The following is a 21,721-nucleotide window of genomic DNA, read 5'->3' as shown; positions in this document are numbered from 1 at the left end:
CATCTCATCAAAGCTCATGATAAAAATTCAAATCGAGAATCATCACTTACATTTTTGCAATTCCACGTGCCTGCCGTGAAACCAATGCATTTGCCACAATAAACGAACCTACTCCAATGTCCATCTGACATAAGAAGGTAAACATAAGGTGCCTAATTTCAGCTCCATTTTACATTACGTAAAAGTTTCATGAGAAAGTATTAAGTTGACAACCAGTATGAAGAACTTAAACAGAAACAATGAATCAATGATGTTGAGCTCAATACTGTGAGACTGAAAAATGAATGAAGAATTGAGAAAAGAAAACATTATGACAACTTGCAAATAAGCCATTTTTGTGAAAAGCTACCCCGGATTCGTTTAACATGTCAATGCCTAAAATGAGACAGAAGAATCAACTTTCAGAACCATATGAGGTAACTTGCTATATTTGGAACAACATGAGTGTATATACAGTAACACTAGCAATGACATAAAACACTCCTTGTTTATTCTAGAAACAATAGCACCAAACCATCCATTCTGTTCCTTCCAGAAATAACCCTTAATCTTACAACGGTTTAACTGTCAAACACAGATTTGCTAAGGATAGCTCAATCCTACTTTTGTAGATTCTTAAAGAAACTTGATGCAAAGAAAATAATAAACTGATGAAATCTAAAACCTAGCTCCAGTTTAGTTAAAAGATCGCTAGAACTGCGTTTAAGCCTTATAACAAAGCAAACTGCAGGTTGGGGTTGCTCTGCATCATTCAAGCGGCACTTCAGTGCATGCACCAAGGTTTTAGCAAAGTATGGCAAAAGAATCCAGATAGTAGTTTACCAAGCCAGTACCATAGGTCTCTGTTTTAGCATATCTTCTAGGAAATATCTTGAAGTCAACAGCCAGAATACATACGCATGTCAGAAGATTCTGCAGCAATCATCCCTAAAGACATAAATAGTAACTCCAGAAATGAAAGGTGAATAAAGTAGATGAAAGCATTATGTAAATAATGATTATTCTGCATACCATAGAAACCATATATGCAGATATATTTGTCCTGAGAGATCGGACCCCCTCTTCCTGAGAAACAGAAAATCCAGATCTGCATTGAACATGAAGTACCTTTACATACAAGAAGCCACATGAAATACATGTAAACAGGTTAATGGAATGGCGATAGAATTCTGGATATCAGATATGAATTATGTGATTGATCACCTTCTAGCTACAACGAAGAAAGCCACCAACAAGGTCATCACAACTGCATTAATATATGTCCAATCTGCCAGAATCTGAGATCGAATGTTGTTTTATCTATTATGAACATCAGGTATTAAATGAAGTTGTCAAAACTTAAGATCATCTAGCACGCAGGAAACAACTACTATATCAACAAATGACTAGAAATAATAACAAGTCAACAACTTAATATTTTTTCATATTCATTCAGATGTCAAAACAAATAAAGAACTTATTGCTTCACTCATTTGACTTGATAAAATGAAACATAACCACTGTTAGTATTATAGCACAGACGGAGAACACTTACAGTTAAACATAAAATGGCTGGAAAAACAATCCAGAGGACATCAAGTGTCACCCCAGCAAGATATGATCCCATGTTCTTATTACAAACAACCACATTAATGTTATCATCTTTCTTTTTTGATGATGTAATGTTATCATCTTTCTTCAACAAGGCCTCTGCAGAATTAGGACCTGAATTGAGAAATAGAGACAATAACACTATGTTAGCTTCATATAACTAAAACTGCATGATCAATGCAAACTCCCTATGGAGGATCAGATGCCTAACAAGGGGGTATAGTGATAAAGTAATGGACCTAGAAACAAATGAAAAAGAAAAGGAAATGGAAATAAATAGCAACTAGAGTCACAAACTCAGTGTTAGGATTTCTTAAGTGAAACAGTATAACAAATCAAGCACTTATCAGTTTCAGCAACAATGATCACCCTAAAGGGTACAGGTCTTCAAGAAATTCATAAACCACTACAGGATCAACACATTAGTAAAAGATTTTAGTTGGTTGTAAAATTGATAAAGACTTAATGTATTTGGTGTTTTCTCCAAGAAGACATTTTTCTTTTCACTTAACAGCGTTACGAGATTGCACCCAAGGGTGTGCTCTAGAGGTCAATGAAGTAAGAGGAGAATCATGAGGTCTCGGGTTCAAATCCCAATGGAGACAAAAATACTAGGTGATTTCTTTCCATCTGCCTAAGCCTCGGTGGTCAGAGTTACTGCAACCTGTGCAAGTGGGAGGTGACAGGTACCCGGTGGAATAGCCAAGGTGCACGCAAGCTGGCCCAAACTTCACCGTCATTAAAAAAAAAAGCATTACGAGATTCACTCACAACTTCTTAACTCAGAGCTTGTTTTGGCCAAGTGAAACGGGTAAGCAATTACTCATCTGTTCTAGTTTTTGGAATTCTTGCGTTAGGATTTTCTCGTTTCATCCTCTTATTTCAACTATGTTGCTCGGATCCTTAGTACACTACTTTTGGAGGATCCGACACGCATTTTTGAAGAGTCCGAGCAACATACGCTTCAATGGCTTTTTTGGTCTAGAAAGCTTCGACATCCTGTTTCTCCACAATGAAAGAGAAGTACATATCCTCAGAACTTGTCTTAATACGTCCATCTCAAATATGTTCATCTCCTTTCTGTAATTCCTTTTCACATTTGTAATATCTATTAGGCAACTCAACATTTTTCTTTTTGGGGGTTGAAAGAAATTGAGATAACACTACGTTACCAATGTTAGGTACAACGAGTAATCAAATTTCCACTGCAAGTACAATATCACAACTAGAATGGTCTTTTTTTTAAAATAACGGTAGTGTCCTGGCCTGCTTGAGTGCACCTCAACTTCCACCAGGTGATTGTTCTTAGTTTCTAATGACCGCTTGAGAAAGGCCACACTGACGGTATCTCCTCAATAAAGTATGTGACAATGCACGGGAGAAAAATCTTATTAATAAATTAAAGTATGGTACAATGCCTATTTATATACAGTGATTACATAATAATAGGTATCTACTTCCCGATGTGGGACACTATACATGACTAACTACTTAACACTCCCCCTCAAGCCGGTGCATATAAATCATATGTACCGAGCTTGTTACAGATATAATTAATACGAGAACCATAAAGAGACTTGGTGAAAATATCTGCTAGCTGATCATTCGATTTTATAAATTTTGTAACAATATCTCCTGAGAGTATCTTTTCTCTGACAAAGTGACAGTCGATCTCAATGTGTTTAGTCCTCTCATGGAATACCGGATTTGACGCAATATGAATAGCAGCTTGATTATCACACACCAGTTTCATGACTTTCATCTTGTTGATTTCTCCGAACTTCAACTCCTTGAGCAACTGCTTGACCCAAACTAGCTCACACGTTGCCATAGCCATGGCCCGATATTCGGCTTTGGCGCTAGATCGAGCAACTACATTCTGTTTCTTGCTCTTCCAAGAGACCAAATTATCCCCTACTAGAACACAATATCCAGACGTAGAACATCTATCAGAAGGTAATCCTGCCCAATCAGTATCTGTGTACCCAACAATCTGCTCGTGGCCTCGATCCTTGAATAGTAACCCTTTGCCTGGAGCTGACTTTATATACCGAAGAATGCGAACAACTACATCCAAGTGACTATCACAGGAAGAATCCATAAACTGAATTACAATACTCACCGGAAAAGAAATGTCAGGTCTAGTCACTGTGAGGTAATTCAATTTGCCAACCAATCTCCTATATCTCGTAGGATCTCTAAGAGGTTCCCCTGTCCTGGCAGAAGCTTAGCATTCAGATCCATAGGAGTGTCAACATGTCTGCAGCCTATCATTCCAGTCTACTCAAGAATGTCTAAGGCATACTTTCACTGTGAAATAACAATACCTGAGCTAGACTGAGCGACGTCAATACCTAGAAAATACTTCAATCTGCCCAGATCCTTAGTCTAAGTGCCGAAAGAGATGCTGCTTCAGATTAGTAATACCATCCTGATCATTGCTAGTAATAACAATATCATCAACATAAACCACCAGATAAATACACAGATTAGGAGCAGAATGTCGATAAAACACAAAGTGATCAGCTTCACTACGAGTCATGCCGAACTCCTGAATAACTGTGCTGAACTTACCAAACCAAGCTCGAGGAGACTGTTTCAAACCATATAGTGACCTGCGCAATCGGCATACAAGACCACTAGACTCCCCCTGAGCAACAAAACCAGGTGCTCCATATAAACTTCTTCCTCAAGATCACCGTGGAGAAAAGTATTCTTAATGACTAACTGATAAAGAGGCCAATGACGTACAACAGCCATGGACAAAAAGAGACGAACAGATGCTACTTTAGCCACATGAGAGAAAGTGTCACTATAATCAAGCCTAAAAATCTGAGTGTATCCTTTTGCAACAAGACGAGCCTTAAGCCAATCAATCTGGCCATCCGGGCCGACTTTGACTGCATAAACCCAACGACAACCAACAGTAGACTTACCTGAAGGAAGAGGAACAAGCTCCCAAGTGCCACTCGCATGTAAAGCAGACATCTCGTCAATCATAGCATGTCGCCATCCTGGATGAGATAGTGCCTCACCTGTAGACTTAGGGATAGAAACAGTGGACAAAGATGATATAAAAGCATAATGAGGTGATGACAGACGATGATAACTTAAACCGATATAATGGGGATTAGGATTAACTGTGGATCGTACACCTTTGCGGAGTGCAATTGGTTGACTAAGAGGATACAAGTCCGCAATAGGTGCAGAATCTGATGCAGGACGTGAAGCACCTAGGCCTGATGCTGGACGTGGACGACGATGATAAGTCAAGAGTGGTGGAGCTGCAGAAGGTTCAACTGGACTAGGTGGTGGAACTGGAGCTATAGGTGGTGGAGCTGCAACTGGAGTTGTAGGTGGTGGAGCTGCAACTGGAGCTGTAGGTGGTGGAGCTGGAGTTGTAGAGGAAGATGAATGGGAGATGGTGACTGAATCTCCAAAAAATGAAACTGGTAGCACCTCAGAAATATCTAAGTGATTACCTGGACCTGTGAAGTATGATTGGGTTTCAAAGAAGGTAACATTAGCGGACATAAGGTATCGCTGGAGGTCAGGAGAATAGCATCGATACCCCTTTTGCGTTCTCGAGTATCCCAGAAATACGCACTTAAGAGCACGAGGAGCTAACTTATCTTTTCCTGGAGTAAGGTTATGAACAAAACACGTGCTTCCAAAGACACGGGGTGGAAGAGAGAACAAAGGTAAGTGGGGAAACAGGACAGAGAATGGAACTTGATTCTGGATAGCTGAAGATGGCATACGATTGTATGAGTAGGTACGAGCAGTTTCAATAAGATATCTATTTTTCAGCTACCCCGTTTTGTTGAGATGTGTACGGACAAGATGTATGATGAATAATCTCGCGAGAGTTCATAAACTACTGAAATGGGGAAGACAAATACTCTAGGGCATTATCACTACGAAATGTGCGGATAGAAACCCCAAATTGATTTTGAATTTCTACGTAGAAGGTCTGAAAAATAGAAAACAACTCAGATCGATTTTTCATCAAAAATATCCAAGTGCACCTGGAATAATCATAAATGAAACTGACAATGTAGCGGAATCCCAAGGTAGAACTGACCCGACTAGGACACCAAACATCTGAATGGACTAAAGTAAAAGGTGACTTTGCTCGATTATCAAGAAGCCGAGGGAAATGGGAGCGGGTATGCTTACCGAGCTGACATGACTCACACTCTAGAGTGGACAAGTGAGATAAACCAGGTACCATTTTCTGAAGTTTTGACAAACTGGGATGTCCCAACCGTTTATGAAATAAATCTAGTGAATCGGTAACAGAACAAGTTGTTGAAGGAAGACAAGATGTGAGTCCATGTGATTTTGCAAGGATAAGGTAATAAAGTTCATTTGATTCACGCTCAGTACCAATGATCCGCCCTGTATTGCGTTCCTGTATAAAAATAAGGTCATCAAGAAATAAACAGAGCATTTAAGTGATTTGGCTAAGCGACTAACGGCTATGAGATTAAAAGGACTACCGGGAACATAAAGAACTGAATCTAAAGGTAAGGAAGGAAGTGGACTTGCTTGACCTATTCCAGTTGCCATGGTTTGAGACCCGTTGGCCATTGTGACTGTTGGGAGAGATTGATAACATGAAATAGTAGTGAAAAGAGATTTGTTACCAGAAATATGATCAGATGCACCTGAATCAATGACCAAGACTCAGAGGTTGAAGATTGGGAGACACAAGTCACGCTACTATGTGTTTGAACAACGAAAGTTATCTCTGAAGATGTCTGTTTACATGCTTTGTACTGAAGGAACTCCATATAATCCGGTAAAGAAACCATCTGGATTGGATTCAATGCATTGGATCCAACGAATTGTGAGTTAAAGGCTTCTGATACGAATGCTATTATAATATTGCGCCGGAAAACGCAGAATTTTTCTGGGAATTACTGTTCTCGACGGAAAACTCATTGTTCACGCCGGAAAAATATAAAAGTGGTCGGAATTTGATTTTAGTTGGGTGGGTAAGCTCGGATTTGCGAGGAGAAGAGACTGTTCTGAAGAAATTTTCCCAAAATCTGGCCGGAAACAGTCTCACACGCCGGCGCGTGGACGTCGTAGCTTCGCCGGAAAACTTCTTCCGGTGGCGCGTGAGGGCGTGTGGGTGCTTTTCTGCCATAGATTTTTTTAAGGATTGGTCGCCGAGCTCTGATCTACTTCCTGGTGGTGTTGGTTTTTGCACAACACTGACGGATAGTATGGTTCTTGCGGACAGACCTGTTTTTGCCGGAAAAAGGCTCCCGGTTGACTGTTTTCTCTTCCCGGAGTCGCTGGAATTTATGCACAGCGATAAATTTCTCACGGTTGCTCTGATACCATGTGAGAATGCACGGGAGAAAAATCTTATTAATTAATTAAAGTATGGTACAACGCCTATTTATATAAAGTGATTACATAATAATAGGTATCTACTTCACGATGTGGGACACTATACATGACTAACTACTTAATAAAGTACATTCGTTGCTGCTTGGTTTCATTCAGAACCTTTACATGAGAAATAGACCTAAGGTTATACGAAAACTATAATTTCCCGGTTTTATTCCTTCAAATTTATTCCAAGTCCCGTTCAGTTACTCCGAACATGTACTCAATAATATTTAGCCTACTTTATTTTAAGTATTCATACTCTTCCCAAACCAATCATTAGTCCAAGAGAGTGTCCGCAGCTTCTACCAACTGAACGACCCAGAGCCCTCAAAAAGCCTTTTCACAGACCTCAGTACAATAATGGCTTATAACATACTGATAACTTGTTAACATGTAGGAGCCACACTAATGCACCATTCATTGCATCTTGTCTAGGAGGTTCAGTTAATTCAGATCCTCTCCGGCTTCAAAATTTGCTCTTTCAATACAAATCTGTCTTGAAGTATTTTGCATGACAGCAAAGAGATAATATCAAAAACTGCATTGACTTAATTATTTCTTGTTAGTGGGTCTAGTTGAGCTTTTTTCGCCCAAAAACTAAGAACCAATAGGATGTCTTTTTGGAGGATAATAAAAATGACTCTTTAAAATTCTAGGAGTTTATTACTTGATTCCAAAGCAACCCTATCACTATGAAAGACAGAAAATAACACAATGGGTGATTGAATTTGGAATAATGTCCAGTCCTTTCTTTACTTTCTATCAGTCAAAATATAACAAAATAATAACCTTCTCTTTCTTTACTTTCTATCAGTCAAAATATAACAAAATAATAACCTTCTCTGTTTCTTTTGTTCAAAAATGACTGCAAATATTCAGATTCCAATAAAAAATTAATCCACCAAAACAAAAACAAAAGCTAGGTGATTTTCTCCCATCAGTCTAAGCCTTGATGGACAACTTTACGGGTTACCTATGCTGGCGGAAGACAACAAGTACCTAATAAATTAGTCAAAGTGCATGCAAGCTAGCCCGAACACTATCATTATAAAACTAAATAAGAAAATAGAAACTACTAATGTATTCAAACGAAAACCATTTCCTTATGAACATTTTTGGTTTGCACATTTAGTAAATGATAAGAAAATAATACTACTTAATATTACAGGAGGAGAACACGGGACACTACTTATCACTAATTAGGATACATTTTCTTCTATATGGTTCCAATTTTATTGGATACCGTGACGGCTCATTGTTTAGGCCTCAAATGTAAGCTATATAGCATCTAAAGTAGGAAAGCCGAAAAAACATAAACATAAAAATAATTAACCAAAACTTAATACTGAGAAGCTAAGATAATCCGTTGTTTACCCGAAAAATCGGATAATGTTAAATTTATATATGGTTTTAAGGATACGTAATACCTTTTGATATAAAGATAACGACACGAGTATTTTGATTATGAGAATGACAATGATGAACAGAAACAATGAATAAGATCCAGTAAAACGAGCACAAGAAGATATCTTTGTATAGGAGAAAAGATCTTTTTGTTCCAATCTATTCCGTGTGTTTTCTTTTTTTTTTTTCTCTGTGCATAGCTTACAAGGATTTCCCCTTTTATAGTAGAGGGTCATTACAAAAAATAATAAAATAAAGCATATAGTGGAAGACCCATGATGATTTGTCTCTTCCTCGATTCCCGCCAAGATTCTCTCTCTTGGTGCGGCTGCAACGGCTCTTGTCTGTGAGCTCGTTACTGGGTCGGGCCCTTCGGTCTTGGCTCGAGTTCGACCTTCGGGATGGGCGTCGCGCATTTCCGACCTCAAAGCAATGCCTTGCAGATCGATTCGGTCACGGGCTCGATAAGGTTATCGAGCCGACTCCTCGAGCGACCTTCGGACTCGAGGCTCATTAGTACTGACTTCGGAGCTCACTCCCAAAATCTCACTCCGACATTTTAACACTTGAACTCGATCGAACGTAGGAAGGCCGAAATCTATTTCGACCGTATACAGATAGTCTCTTCGTTTCTCACGAAGGATGCGGTGAGAATCGATGTGATTTTTGGTGGTTCGATCGGGTCATAAGCCGACGTTTTCACAGAGATCGATTATGACGTATGTGATAGTTGTCCCATCGATTTAGCCTTTCAAGGTATTTAATGCTTGTCAGATGGCGGTCGGCCACCTTTGATATTGAACCGTCATGATGCGAGCCTATAAATAACTCTTCCATCTATCATTTACCACTTTTACGCATTCACTCCCCCAAATTTTCTCATCTTTTCTTCCTATCTTGTCGCTACCAGAGTTTTGGTGTCGTCAATTTTTCACTTTCCATTGTCTTTCTTCTTCTCATATCAATGGCCAAGACTTCGAAAACTGTACCTCAGAAGGAGAAAGCTTCTTCTTCACGGCTGTCCGGCGACAAGGCGCCGGTGGAGCCGTCCACCTATGACTACGTTCCCGGCCCGTGTACTCTGAAGATCGATTTTAAGGTTGAGAATCCTTCATCCGTCCTGGGTCGATGCGAGCACGTGTCGATGTATATGTGCTCTATAACGGAGGGCCATCTCGAGGCCGTTAGAAAAGACTGCAACTGCGGTGCCGAGGTTGTGTTGCAAATTCCATCCCCCGAAGAGAGCGTCATCACCCATGTGGAGGGGTTTTTAAGTGTTTACACTTATCCCTTCACATTGGGTCCGGTCGACCCGGTGATCATTGATTTTTGCAAGAGATATCAGGTTACCCTCGGTCAAATTCATCCCTCTCTATGGCGTATAGTAATCCTACTTCTCTTCTTCTCCACTAAAGCCGGGGGGCTAGATTTTTCCCTGAATCACCTCATACGGTTGTATCGGCCTCAAATCTTTCAAGGATTAATCAGACTTCATCGTCGGGCATCGAAGGTTTTGATGTCGAGCATCGACGAAGACAAGGATCGGGGTTGGATGGGGCGTTATATTCGGGTGAGGACCCGTGACCTTATTCCAGAAGAGAAGATGTCATTCCCCGAGGAATGAAATTTCGACCGTAAGTTGTTCTCATAAGACGTTGCTTTTTGTATCCTTTCCCGATTTTTTCTGATGTCTCTTCCCGATATACAGCTGTCCCTTGGATGCCACAAGCGGTGACCAACCTCGAGGATTGGGTTTGGAAGTTAGCCTCGACTTTCTCTTATGCCGAACGCGCTTGGCGTGATTTGGCAAAAGGCAGATGGGAAGCCAAGAACCATGGTAAGGTTTTACTTCTCGTTTCCTTCGAAGTGTTCTTTGTGTTCCATTTACCGATTTCCTTTCACGCAGGCGTGACCAAGGATGCCGCTTTGAGGCCTTCGAGCGGTGAAGAAGGAACCAAGTCCCCGGTCCCGAAACCGGGGAAAGACAAGAAGCGAAAAGCTGCCTCTCGGTCAGAGGGCCCCAAGCCCAAAACTCGAAGGGTGAGGAGGAAGGCAATTGCCCTTTCGATTGACTCGGTCCAACGACTGAGAGAAGAAGAAGAAGACGAAGAAGAAGAGGAAGAAGGAGGTGCCTCGGCTTTGGTGACCTGATCTGCGAGAGCTATCGAGGTCACCGAAGCTCCTGAGCCGATGGCGGCTGTACCAGTCGGGGTTGACTCCGGGATCCCGAGTCTTAATCGGAACGTCCCGAGTGATTCGCTTGGGACCATGACAGTGGGTTATTCGCCTTCTCTTCCTACCTTTTCTGAGGAGGCATTAAAAAAAGCTCGAGAATTGAAGATCCCCGATATGGGCGGAGGCTCTAGTGTAGGGGATCCTTTTCGGGATTGCTTTACTGGAGTCGATGATGCTTCCGATATTGGGGACGCTTCTCTTCTACTAGAAGAGGCCCAACGTTTCATTACTCGGGTAATGATTTTACTATACTTGGTTTCTTTGTTCTTTTCCGAATTAGACTCGTGTTCTTTCCCTACTGTGCAGGCCATTAGTAGGTTTCGAGTCGACCTTAGCCAGTGTGAGGTCGAGCTTCAGAAGGTCTCGGGGGAGAGAGACGCCCTGCGGCTTCTTTGCAGCCAAAAGGACGAGGCTATAAAGGACCTCCAAGCGGATTTGGCTAAGGCTCGTGAAGAAGAGGCCGAACTTGATAAGCAGGTGAGCCTCGTTCTGTTAAAGTATGGGTTTGACTCGACTGTGGAAGTTAACCCTTCGTTGTCTCAGCTGCAGCAAAAGGTTGAAAAGATCGGGTCACTTCGGGAAGAAGTCGATCAAATCAAAGCTGAATGTAATCGGTGGAAGGAGACTATCGACCGCCTGGCTGCGAAAAAAGAGACCATTTTGACCAACTTATTATCGGCCGATGTTCAGCTTCGAAACGTTAAGCAAAAGGGTTCGGTTCAAGCTAAGAGGATCAGGGAGCTTGAAGCCCAACTTGCTGAAGCCAAGGCGGAGGTTGAGTCGTCGAAAATCTTGGCGGATAAGTCCATCGCCGCGTATCGGGCTGATGCCGAGGCTGCTCAGATGGAGGCACGAGAGGCGGCGGACACTGCCGACACTCGAGCACATTGGATTGCCGAACTTGCTAAATGTAGGTCTCGGAGGGAGACCCTCGAGGAGATACATGCTCGAGGTTTCGACCTTACTGAAGAAATAAAAAAGGCTAAAGAGCTCGAAGCTGAAGCTGAAGCCTTGGCTTCTGATGGCGATGATGATGATGATGACGGTAGCAAGAGCGGATCCGAGGATGGGGGAGAGCCTGACAGAGAAGCAAACGCCCCTGAGGATGATCAGGAAGCTTAGTTCATAATTTTTTTTATGTTTGTAATCAGTCATGTAGAAATGTTTTCACAAGGATCTTAACAATTCAATCGAATTTGGACTTCGTAGTCTCTATGATTGATTGTTCGAAGTGACATAGCCCTTGGGCTTACTAGTTGAGTTAATGATTCGAACTTGAAGAAATATAATCCGTAGGCGTAATAGTCGAGTGAGTGCTTTGCTTGAACTCGAAATGAAAATAGCCCGCAGGCATTAATCGTCGAGTGAATGATTCGAACTCGAAGTAATGTAGCCCGTAGGCGTAATGGTCGAAGTAGCCCGTAGGCTTAGCAGTCGATTGAATGATTCGAACTCGATGCAATGTAGTCCGTAGGCGTAATGGTCGAAGTAGCCCGTAGGCTTAGTGGTCAAGTGAGTGCTTGCTCGAACTCGAAATAAAAAGTAGCCCGTAGGCCTATCAGTCGAGTGAATGATTCGAACTCGATGCAATGTAGCCCGTAGGCGTAATGGTCGAAGTAGCCCGTAGGCTTAGTGGTCGAGTGAGTGCTTGCTCGAACTCGAAATAAAAAGTAGCCCGTAGGCCTATCAGTCGAGTGAATGATTCGAACTCGATGCAATGTAGCCCGTAGGCATAACGGTCGAGGTAACCCGTAGGCTTAGCAGTCGAGTGAATGATTCGAACTCGATGCAATGTAGCCCGTAGGCATAACGGTCGAAGTAGCCCGTAGGCTTAGCAGTCGAGTGAATGATTCGAACTCGATGCAATGTAGCCCGTAGGCTTAATGGTCGAAGTAGCCCATAGGCTTAGTGGTCGAGTGAGTGCTTGCTCGAACTCGAAATAAAAAGTAGCCCGTAGGCTTATCAGTCGAGTGAATGATTCGAACTCGATGCAATGTAGCCCATAGGCATAACGGTCGAAGTAGCCCGTAGGCTTAGCAGTAGAGTGAATGATTCGAACTCGATGCAATGTAGCCCGTAGGCTTAATTGGTCGAATTTAGCTTGATTCTGTTTGCATAATAAATCTCCAAATAGAGGAATTTTCCTTGGATATAAGATGTCGATAAAGAATAGAACTTTCTTCGCACGTCATTACACATGTGTTCATGTTTCGCGCCTGGGTTCGGGCCAATCTACATGAGCATGTTTCGTTTCGACCATTTGGCTCTTACAATTTTTCCTATTGGAACCCTGTTGTTGTGAAATAACTCTCTTGCATCTGAACTCGATGTATTTGAGGGCCTAATGCCCCCTCAGTATTAGAGGTCGATTGTAAAGAGGCCTCGGATATTGTTGTAAGTGCAGCACGACCAATGGTTGCCTCATTAAAAACCTTGCCGAAAAACCCATTTGGGATAAAACCGGTCTAAGGGAAAAAGAGTGTAACGCGTGCTTTCAAGCGAAAGATCCATCTTAGCCCTTGTTCGGACTTCTAGAGGGGTCAGTTTTGAAATGTAAACGAATATGGAAAGGTCGTACCTTAGCAGTAGTACCGTTTCAGATGTGATGCATTCCAGCTGCTTGATAGCTGTTTGCCGTTTATAATGCCGAGCCTGTACGATCCCTTTCCGATGTTCTCGAGCACCTGATATGGTCCTTCCCAATTCGGTCCTAGTTTTCCTTCGTTCGGATTTCGGGTATTGATGGTGACTTTTCTTAACACTAAGTCCCCGGGCTTGAAATGGCGGAGCTTGGTTCTTCGATTATAATATCTTTCGATTCGCTGCTTTTGGACGACCAATTGGATGAGAGCAGCTTCTCGTCTTTCGTCCGATAATTCGAGGCTGGTATTCATAGCCTCGTTATTTGATTCTTCCATCGCGAATCGAAATCTGGTACTGGGTTCACCAACTTCGACTGGTATCAATGCTTCGGACCCATATACTAAGGAGAATGGGGTCGCCCCCGTACTGGATTTTGACGTCGTCCGATATGCCCAAAGGACTTCGGGCAGGATTTCTCTCCATTTTCCTTTAGCGTCATTCAACCTCTTCTTTAGGTTTTGAATGACAGTTTTGTTCGTTGATTCGGCCTGTCCATTCCCACTGGGATGGTATGGCGTCGATAGTATCCTTCTTATTTTGTGATCTTCGAGGAATCTTGTTACTTTGCTGCCAACGAATTGTTTTCCATTGTCACATACTATTTCGGCAGGTATCCCGAATCGGCATATGATATGATCCCAAATAAAGTCTATAACTTCTTTCTCTCTTATTTTCTTGAACGCCTGCTCTTCAACCCATTTAGAAAAATAGTCAGTCATAAATAAAATGAATTTGGCTTTACCTGGGATCGATGGCAGAGGGCCGACGATATCCATTCCCTATTTCATGAACGGCCATGGGGATAGGACTGAGTGAAGTTGCTCTCCAGGTTGATGGATCATTGGCGCAAACCTTTGACATTTGTCACATTTACGAACAAATTCCTTCGCATCTTTGCCCATATCGATCCAATAATACCCTGCTCTGATTATTTTTCGAACTAATGTATCGGCACCGGAGTGATTCCCGCAAGTGCCCTCGTGCACTTTACGTAGGATGTAATCGGTATCTCCCGGACCCAAGCATACTGCCAACGGTCCATCGAATGTCTTTCGGTACAGCGTTCCGTCAGAAGCCAACGTGAATCGAGCAGCTTTAGTCCGTAGGGTCCTAGAATCTTTAGGGTCCGATGGGAGCTTTCCGCTCTTTAAGTATTCAATATACTTTTTTCTCCAATCCCAGGTTAAGCTTGTAGAATTTATCTCGGTGTGACCTTCTTCGATTACTGATCTCGAAAGTTGAACAACGTTCCCCGAGCCCAAGTTATCTACCTCGACCGACGATCCCAAATTCGCAAGCGCATCGGCCTCATTATTCTGTTCTCGTGGAACATGCCGTAAAGTCCATTGTTTGAAATGGTACAAAGTGACAAGCAGTTTGTCTAAATACTTTTGCATTCTACCTTCTCGAACTTCGAAGGTTTTGTTTACTTGACTCACCACCAGCAAAGAGTCACAATTGGCTTCAATGACTTCTGCTCCCAAGTTTCTAGCTAGCTCGAGACCTGCAATCATGGCTTCATACTCGGCCTCATTGTTAGTCAACCTGATAGTTTTAATAGATTGCCTAATAGTGTTACCCGTGGGTGGTTTCAAAACTATGCCTAGCCCGGACCTTTCACGTTCGAAGCCCCGTCCGTAAAAAGGATCCATACCCCTGATGATGTACCTAATTTCAACAAAAGTTCTTTTTCGACTTCGGGTACGAGGGTTGGCGTGAAATCGGCCACGAAGTCTGCTAAAATTTGAGACTTGATGGCCGTATGGGGTTGATATTCGATATCGTACCCACTGAGTTCGACGGCCCATTTGGCCAGTCCTGATAGCTCGGGTTTGCGCAAAATATTACGAAGCGGGGTTAATACGCATATGGGATGACATTGAAAGTACGGCCTTAACTTTCTAGAGGCGCTTACCAGTGCAAGTACCAATTTTTCTAGGAGCGGATATCTAGTTTCCGCTTCTCCTAAGGTTCGACTCATATAATAAACGGGGAATTGCGTACCTTGCTCTTCTCGAACTAGGACACCGCTTACGGCGATTTCCGATACTACCAAGTACAAGCAAAGTTTTTCGTCTGTTTTGGGAGTGTGAAGTAGTGGTGGGCTTGATAGATATCGTTTTAGTTCCTCTAATGCTTGTTGGCACTCCGGGGTCCAAGAAAAATTGTTCTTTTTGAGTAGAGAGAAAAATTTGTGACTTCGATCAGATGATCTCGAAATGAACCGGCCTAAGGCTGCAATCCGACCCGTTAGCCTTTGTACGGCTTTCACGCTGTCTACAACGACGATGTCTTCGATGGCCTTGATTTTATCGGGGTTAATCTCGATTCCCCGATTTGACACCATGAAGCCGAGGAACTTGCCCGAACCGACCCCGAAAGCACATTTTTCGGGGTTGAGCTTCATGTTGTATTTTCTCAAAATTTCGAACGTTTCCTGCAAATGGGTCAAATGGTCCACTGCGCGCAGGGATTTAACTAGCATGTCATAAATATAAACTTCCATTGATTTTCCTATTTGTTCTTCGAACATTTTATTTACTAGGCGTTGGTAAGTAGCCCCTGCATTTTTTAGCCCGAAGGGCATCACATTATAACAATACGTTCCATATTTGGTGACAAATGAAGACTTTTCCTGGTCCTCCGGGTTCATCTGGATTTGATTATACCCGGAATAGGCATAGAGAAAAGTGAGGATCTCGTGGCCGGCCATGGCATCGATCATGCGATCGATGTTGGGCAGCGGAAAGGAATCTTTGGGGCATGCTTTGTTCAAATCCTTATAGTCCACACACATTCTAAGTTTGTTCCCTTTTTAGGCACTACAACTACGTTGGCTAACCATTCGGGATATTTCACCTCCCGAATGGACCCTATCTTGATAAGCTTGGTTACCTCGTCCTTTATGAATGCGTGCTTTCCCTCGGACTGGGGTCTTCTCCTTTTGCTTCACAGGTCTGAACCTAGGGTCCAAGCTTAGCCGATGCGTCGTTATGTTCGGTGGGATCCCTGTTATGTCTAAATGGGACCGGGCAAAACAATCGATGTTATCGATAAGAAATTGAACAAGTTTCTTCATGAGTTCGGGGCTCAACCCCGTTCCCAAGTATACCTTTCGCTCGAGCCATGCTCGATTAGTGTGACTTGCTCTAGTTCTTCGATTGTTGATTTGGTGGCGTCAGAGTCATCGGGAATCATGAAAGATCGAGGGACCCTTTGATCATCATCTTCTTCGATCTTCTGGTTATCTGGCTGGGTCGAAGCCGATGTCTGTGATTGCTATTTGGTGTCCCGTTCTCCGTCTGAGCCCGATACCTTTATCGGCGAAGGCGAGGACATTGGTTTTGCTTCCTCGACGGCGAACATTTCCTTTGCGGCTGGTTGTTCTCCGTACACCGTTTTGACACCTCTCGATGTCGGGAATTTGAGGGCCTGGTGTAGGGTCGAAGGTACAGCTCTCATGTTGTGGATCCATGGCCTTCCGAAAAGGGCGTTGTATCTCATATCGCCTTCGATCACGTGAAACTTTGTTTCCTGGATGGTTCCGGCCACATTTATTGGTAGGATTATCTCGCCTTTGGTGGTTTCACATGCCATATTGAACCCGTTTAGAACCAGAGTTGCGGGTACGATCTGGTCCTGCAGGCCGAGCTGTTCTACGACCTTCAATCTAATGATGTTGGCCGAGCTACATGGATCAATTAACACATGCTTAATTTTAGTTTTATTCATGAGTACGGATATTACCAGTGCATCGTTATGAGGTTGGATGACCCCGTATGCATCTTCATCATCGAAGGACAAAGTTCCCATGGGTGCGTAATCTTGAGTCTGAGATCGCTTTTCCTTCACAATCGATGTTTTAGTGCGTTTAAGCACTGGTCCCTGAGGGTTATCGACGCCGCCGATGATCATGTGAATGACGTGCTGTGGTTCTTCTTGCTCGTTTTGCTTGCCGAAATCCCTGTTTTTAAAATGGTTCTTCGCCCATTCAGTCAGAAATTCCCAAAGGTGCCCTTTGTTAAATAAGCGGGCTATTTCCTCTCTTAGTTGCCTGCAGTCTTCCCTTCTGTGGCCGTGGGTGCCATGATATTCGCACATTTGATTGGGATTCCTTTGGGCAGGATCGGTCTGCATGGGTCGAGGCCATTTAGTGTCTTTGATGCGTCCGATAGCCGACACGATAGCGGGAGCACCAATACTGAAGTTATATTCTGATAATCGAGGTGCTTCTATAGGATCGGCATATTTATCAAAGCCGCTCTTGCTCATAAGTCCCCGAGAATTTTGCCCTCGATCAATCCTTCGATTGTTCCGAACTGTATTGCGTGCTGAACCGTTGTTCACCGATCTGCGACGTACGGTTGATATCGGTCTCTGTTCGACCTTTGTTCTCTGTCGATCTCCTTTTGGTTTTTAGTAGCTGTCCTGTTCTGATGCACGGGTCCATACGGAGCTCCCAACTGATCATCCTCGACCCTAATTTTCGATTGGTATCGGTTGTGTACATCTGCCCAAGTTATTGCTGGATACTCGATCAAATTTTGTTTCAGCCGATGTGATGCTGTCGAACTTAGCTCGTTCAACCCTTGGGTGAAAGCTTGTACGGTCCAATCGTCTGTGACCGGTGGCAATTCCATGCGTTCCATTTGAAATCGGGATACGAATTCCCTCAACATTTCATTACCCCGTTGCTTTACTTTGAAGAGGTTTGATTTCCTTGTTGCAACCTTTATGGCACCAGCATGTGCCTTTACGAACGAATCTGCCAACATGGCAAAAGAATCGATGGAATTTGGTGGTAAATTGTGATACCAGATCATCGCTCCCTTCGAGAGGGTCTCCCAGAACTTTTTCAACAACACGGATTCGATCTCATTGTCCTCCAAATCGTTACCTTTGATGGCACATGTGTAAGAGGTGACATGTTCGTTAGGATCGGTCGTACCGTTATATTTGGGAATTTCGGGCATACAGAATTTTTTGGGGATTGGTTTTGGTGCCGCACTCGAGGGAAAAGGCTTTTGTATGAATTTTTTCGAATCAAGCCCTTTTATCATTGGTGGAGCCCCCGGGATTTGGTCGACCCTGGCATTGTATGTTTCCACTCTCTTGTCGTTGGCTTCGACTCGTTTTGTGAGTTCCTCGAGCAATTTAGTAATTCCGGGAGTGGTCCCCGATTCTTGCTCGTTTGATTTCACTATGGCGGGCTCCGTTCTGGGGTGATTTCTCGAAGTGGATTAGAATCCGGCCTGCTTTGTACGCGAGTTTGGCTCTGTAACTGAGCTATCGCTACTTGTTGGGCTTGTAGCATCTCGAAGATCATACGTAAGCTGGCCCCGATTTCCCCCGCGTTATGGGTGTCTCGGGCTACGGATCGAGTACCGCCCTGAATGCTTCTTTCCGGTTCAGAACGCTGATTCGCCTCCAAAGCTATTTGTGAATTGACATCCAATGGTACTTCGGCTCAAATTTCGGGTACTTCGATTCGAACCTCGGTGCCATTGTTAAGTGGCCTTCCGGCCCCGAGTGCCAAGTTGTTGGTTTCATCTTGAAGGCTGGCTTCGTGGTCTATAGGTAAAGCCACTGCTGATTTGAAGTTGTAAGCTGGCGTGTATTGTAGATTTATATCAAACGATCACTGTTATCCTTAGCCCCACGGTGGGCGCCAAACTGCTTACCCGAAAAATCGGATAATGTTAAATTTATATATGGTTGTAAGGATACGTAATACCTTTTGATATAAAGATAACGACATGAGTATTGTGATTATGAGAATGACAATGATGAACAGAAAGAATGAATAAGATCCAGTAAAACGAGCACAAGAAGATATCTTTGTATAGGAGAAAAGATCTTTTTGTTCCAATCTATTCCGTGTGTTTTCTTTTTTTTTTTCTCTGTGCATAGCTTACAAGGATTTCCCATTTTATAGTAGAGGGTCATTACAAAAAATAATAAAATAAAGCATATAGTGAAAGACCCATGATGATTTGTCTCTTCTTCGATTCCCGCCAAGATTCTCTCTCTTGGTGCGGCTGCAACGGCTCTTGTCTGTGAACTCGATACTGGCTCGAACTCGTTACTGGGTCGGGCCCTTCGGTCTTGGCTCGAGTTCGACCTTCGGGATGGGCGTCGCGCATTTCCGACCTCGAAGCAATGCCTTGCGGATCGGTTCGGTCACGGGCTCGATAAGGTTATCGAGCCGACTCCCCGAGCGACCTTTGGACTCGAGGCTCGTTAGTACTGACTTCGGAACTCACTCCCAAAATCTCACTCCGACTTTTTAACACTTGAACTCGATCGAACGTAGGAAGGCCGAAATCTATTTCGACCGTATACATCCGTATATTCGTAAAATAGAAATGAATTAAATGTTATGACAAGACAAAAATGATACAATGTTGTGCTATTTCTCACCTTTTTTGGTGCTGGAATATACTGAACGTAGAAATAGAATCATCTAAATCACAAAACAAGAAACAAAATTAAAATATAAACAAACAATAAAGAATAAAAATTAATCAAACATTATAGGAACGGCTTCATACAGAGAGAGTAGTGATGAGAAGAAATAGTTCCAGCATTGAAGTTCCTGATAAATTGCTTACAAACCTGAAAACGAAAATTCAAATCCATATAACGTGGAAAATTTGCAAGTTGTTGTTCGAAATAAGTAAAAAAAGAAATCCGTACTCTTCCTTGAGATGCTTGTTGGGATTAAAGGACTTCACCGGAGGATCCATTGCCGTGCAGTATCGGAGGTTTTGAATCGGAATAAGGTGAAATTCTCACAGGAAGCAGTTCTAGAATGAAGCAATCCTAAAATAAAAGTCACTGATTTTTTTCCCAATGAAACTAAAGTAAATATAAGGAGCATCTCTTATCAGATTATTTATCTTTCTTTTTTTTTTCTTTTTTTTTTTGCAGTTTTCTTCTATTTTCTTATTAAAATTTACCCAACAGAAAACCATTCACGAAGAGTCGCAATTAGTAAGAATAAGTCATGCAACCGTTCCCAAAAACATCTGTAACAACTAACAACCTCTTAGAGTTTGCAACCAACTCCAAATCTGAAACCAAACCTCTACAGGAATGCAATATTCAACCTACACATGCTGCGGGGCAGATATCTTCTCCGACAGAAATCATAAAGCTCACTTTTCTCAAAGTTACATCGAAAAATACTGGCAGCAATATTTCACAAAGTTACTCGGATGTCCATGGAAAAGGGATGTGTCATCTGGCTTTATCAAATGTATTTTTTGGGCCCCAAATTTTTCTATTAGGTTATATATTAACTTATTTTGACAAATTTACATCATATATCAGTCGGCCAATTCTTGCAACCAAAATGAGACCATATTTTTAAGTCTTACCAGCCATGGCCCATTTTGTATATATTATGTTAAAAGGATTTCATCCTTTAACCTAGCATAAAGAAGAGAGCTGGACAGCCTCCTTCACCCATTTCCTTCTCTTTCTTCAATTTTTAGAATAAAGAGGTCAACGGCAACGTCGATCAAGAGGCCGACGGCGAGTTCAACAACATCACCAGATAATAAATCTCCAAGTAGACAACCTCCTTTAATCATATTCTTCTCTTTCTTCGATTTTCAGAGTAAAGAGGTCGACAACAAAGTCAGCGACGCCATGGAAGATTGAATCTCCGGTGGTGGACATCCGTTTTTACCCATTTTATGTTGTTTTTGTTCCGCCAAAAAAGAATCCATTTAAAATTGAATTATTTTTGTGTTTGAGCAAAGGATTTGCTCCGATGTTGTATACAGACGATTTCGAAGTGATTTATCTTACTTCCTTTAAAAAGAAAACTTCAATATCCATCTTCTCTCCTCTTTAATTTTCAGATCTAACTTTCCCTAATAAACTTTCTTTATTTTGGTGATTTTGGTATTGAAATGGAGTTGTAGCAGTGAATAAGAGTTATTTTCTAGTGTAAATGTTATATAACTGGTGTTTACACAAGTTTATATAATATTATATAATTATATATAGTTACTTTATGTTCTTCTCAATTCACGTTCAATTACAGTTGCAACTCCTAATAATGAGGAGACATCCAAGGCAATAGTTGCTTATAATCTTGTTTAAGAACCGTTTCAAGCCAAAGCGCACGTCTTCAGTTGCCGTTTCTATCAAACGGATAATTTTTCAATTCCAAACGCCTCAGGTTTCAAATACAGTGCCACCCAAGGCAGAGAAAAAATCAACAAAGAAGAAGAAAGTTACCAGTGAAAATAATCTGAAAGTACATAGTTGGATATTGTTGATTTGTGCCAGTAAGAATCTTCACCTATTCACTAAATTTCTTATGGTTTTCATTTCTCTAATCCCTTCTTTTTTCCTTACTTATCTTCTGCTTTTTGTTTGGTCATGGTTATTATAAGAAGGAGACTGAGTATCCAAATATAGAATTGTAAAT

The 21,721-nt window shown here is 42.2% G+C and overlaps 1 protein-coding gene across 1 annotated transcript in view; it reads right to left on the bottom strand.

Annotated features, from left to right (window-relative positions):
• LOC107828601 (uncharacterized protein At4g17910) overlaps positions 1 to 21,254 on the bottom strand; it is a 41,181-nt gene extending 19,927 nt beyond the window's left edge. Inside the window, exons 1-8 of the mRNA XM_075246890.1 lie at positions 19,975 to 21,254; positions 19,830 to 19,893; positions 19,699 to 19,741; positions 1,535 to 1,704; positions 1,204 to 1,277; positions 1,012 to 1,087; positions 823 to 912; positions 51 to 124 (exon numbers count right to left, since the gene is read on the bottom strand). Coding sequence (XP_075102991.1) covers positions 51 to 124; positions 823 to 912; positions 1,012 to 1,087; positions 1,204 to 1,277; positions 1,535 to 1,704; positions 19,699 to 19,741; positions 19,830 to 19,893; positions 19,975 to 20,024 — 641 coding nt within the window. The 5' untranslated portion in view covers positions 20,025 to 21,254. The remainder of the gene's footprint in view (positions 1 to 50; positions 125 to 822; positions 913 to 1,011; positions 1,088 to 1,203; positions 1,278 to 1,534; positions 1,705 to 19,698; positions 19,742 to 19,829; positions 19,894 to 19,974) is intronic.
• Positions 21,255 to 21,721: the final 467 nt, after the last annotated feature.

This window comes from Nicotiana tabacum, chromosome 23, assembly GCF_000715075.1.
Source record: "Nicotiana tabacum cultivar K326 chromosome 23, ASM71507v2, whole genome shotgun sequence".
Lineage (NCBI taxonomy): Eukaryota > Viridiplantae > Streptophyta > Magnoliopsida > Solanales > Solanaceae > Nicotiana > Nicotiana tabacum.
The sequence above is the reverse complement of the archived record's forward strand: the minus strand, read 5'-3'. Positions and strand labels throughout refer to the sequence as shown.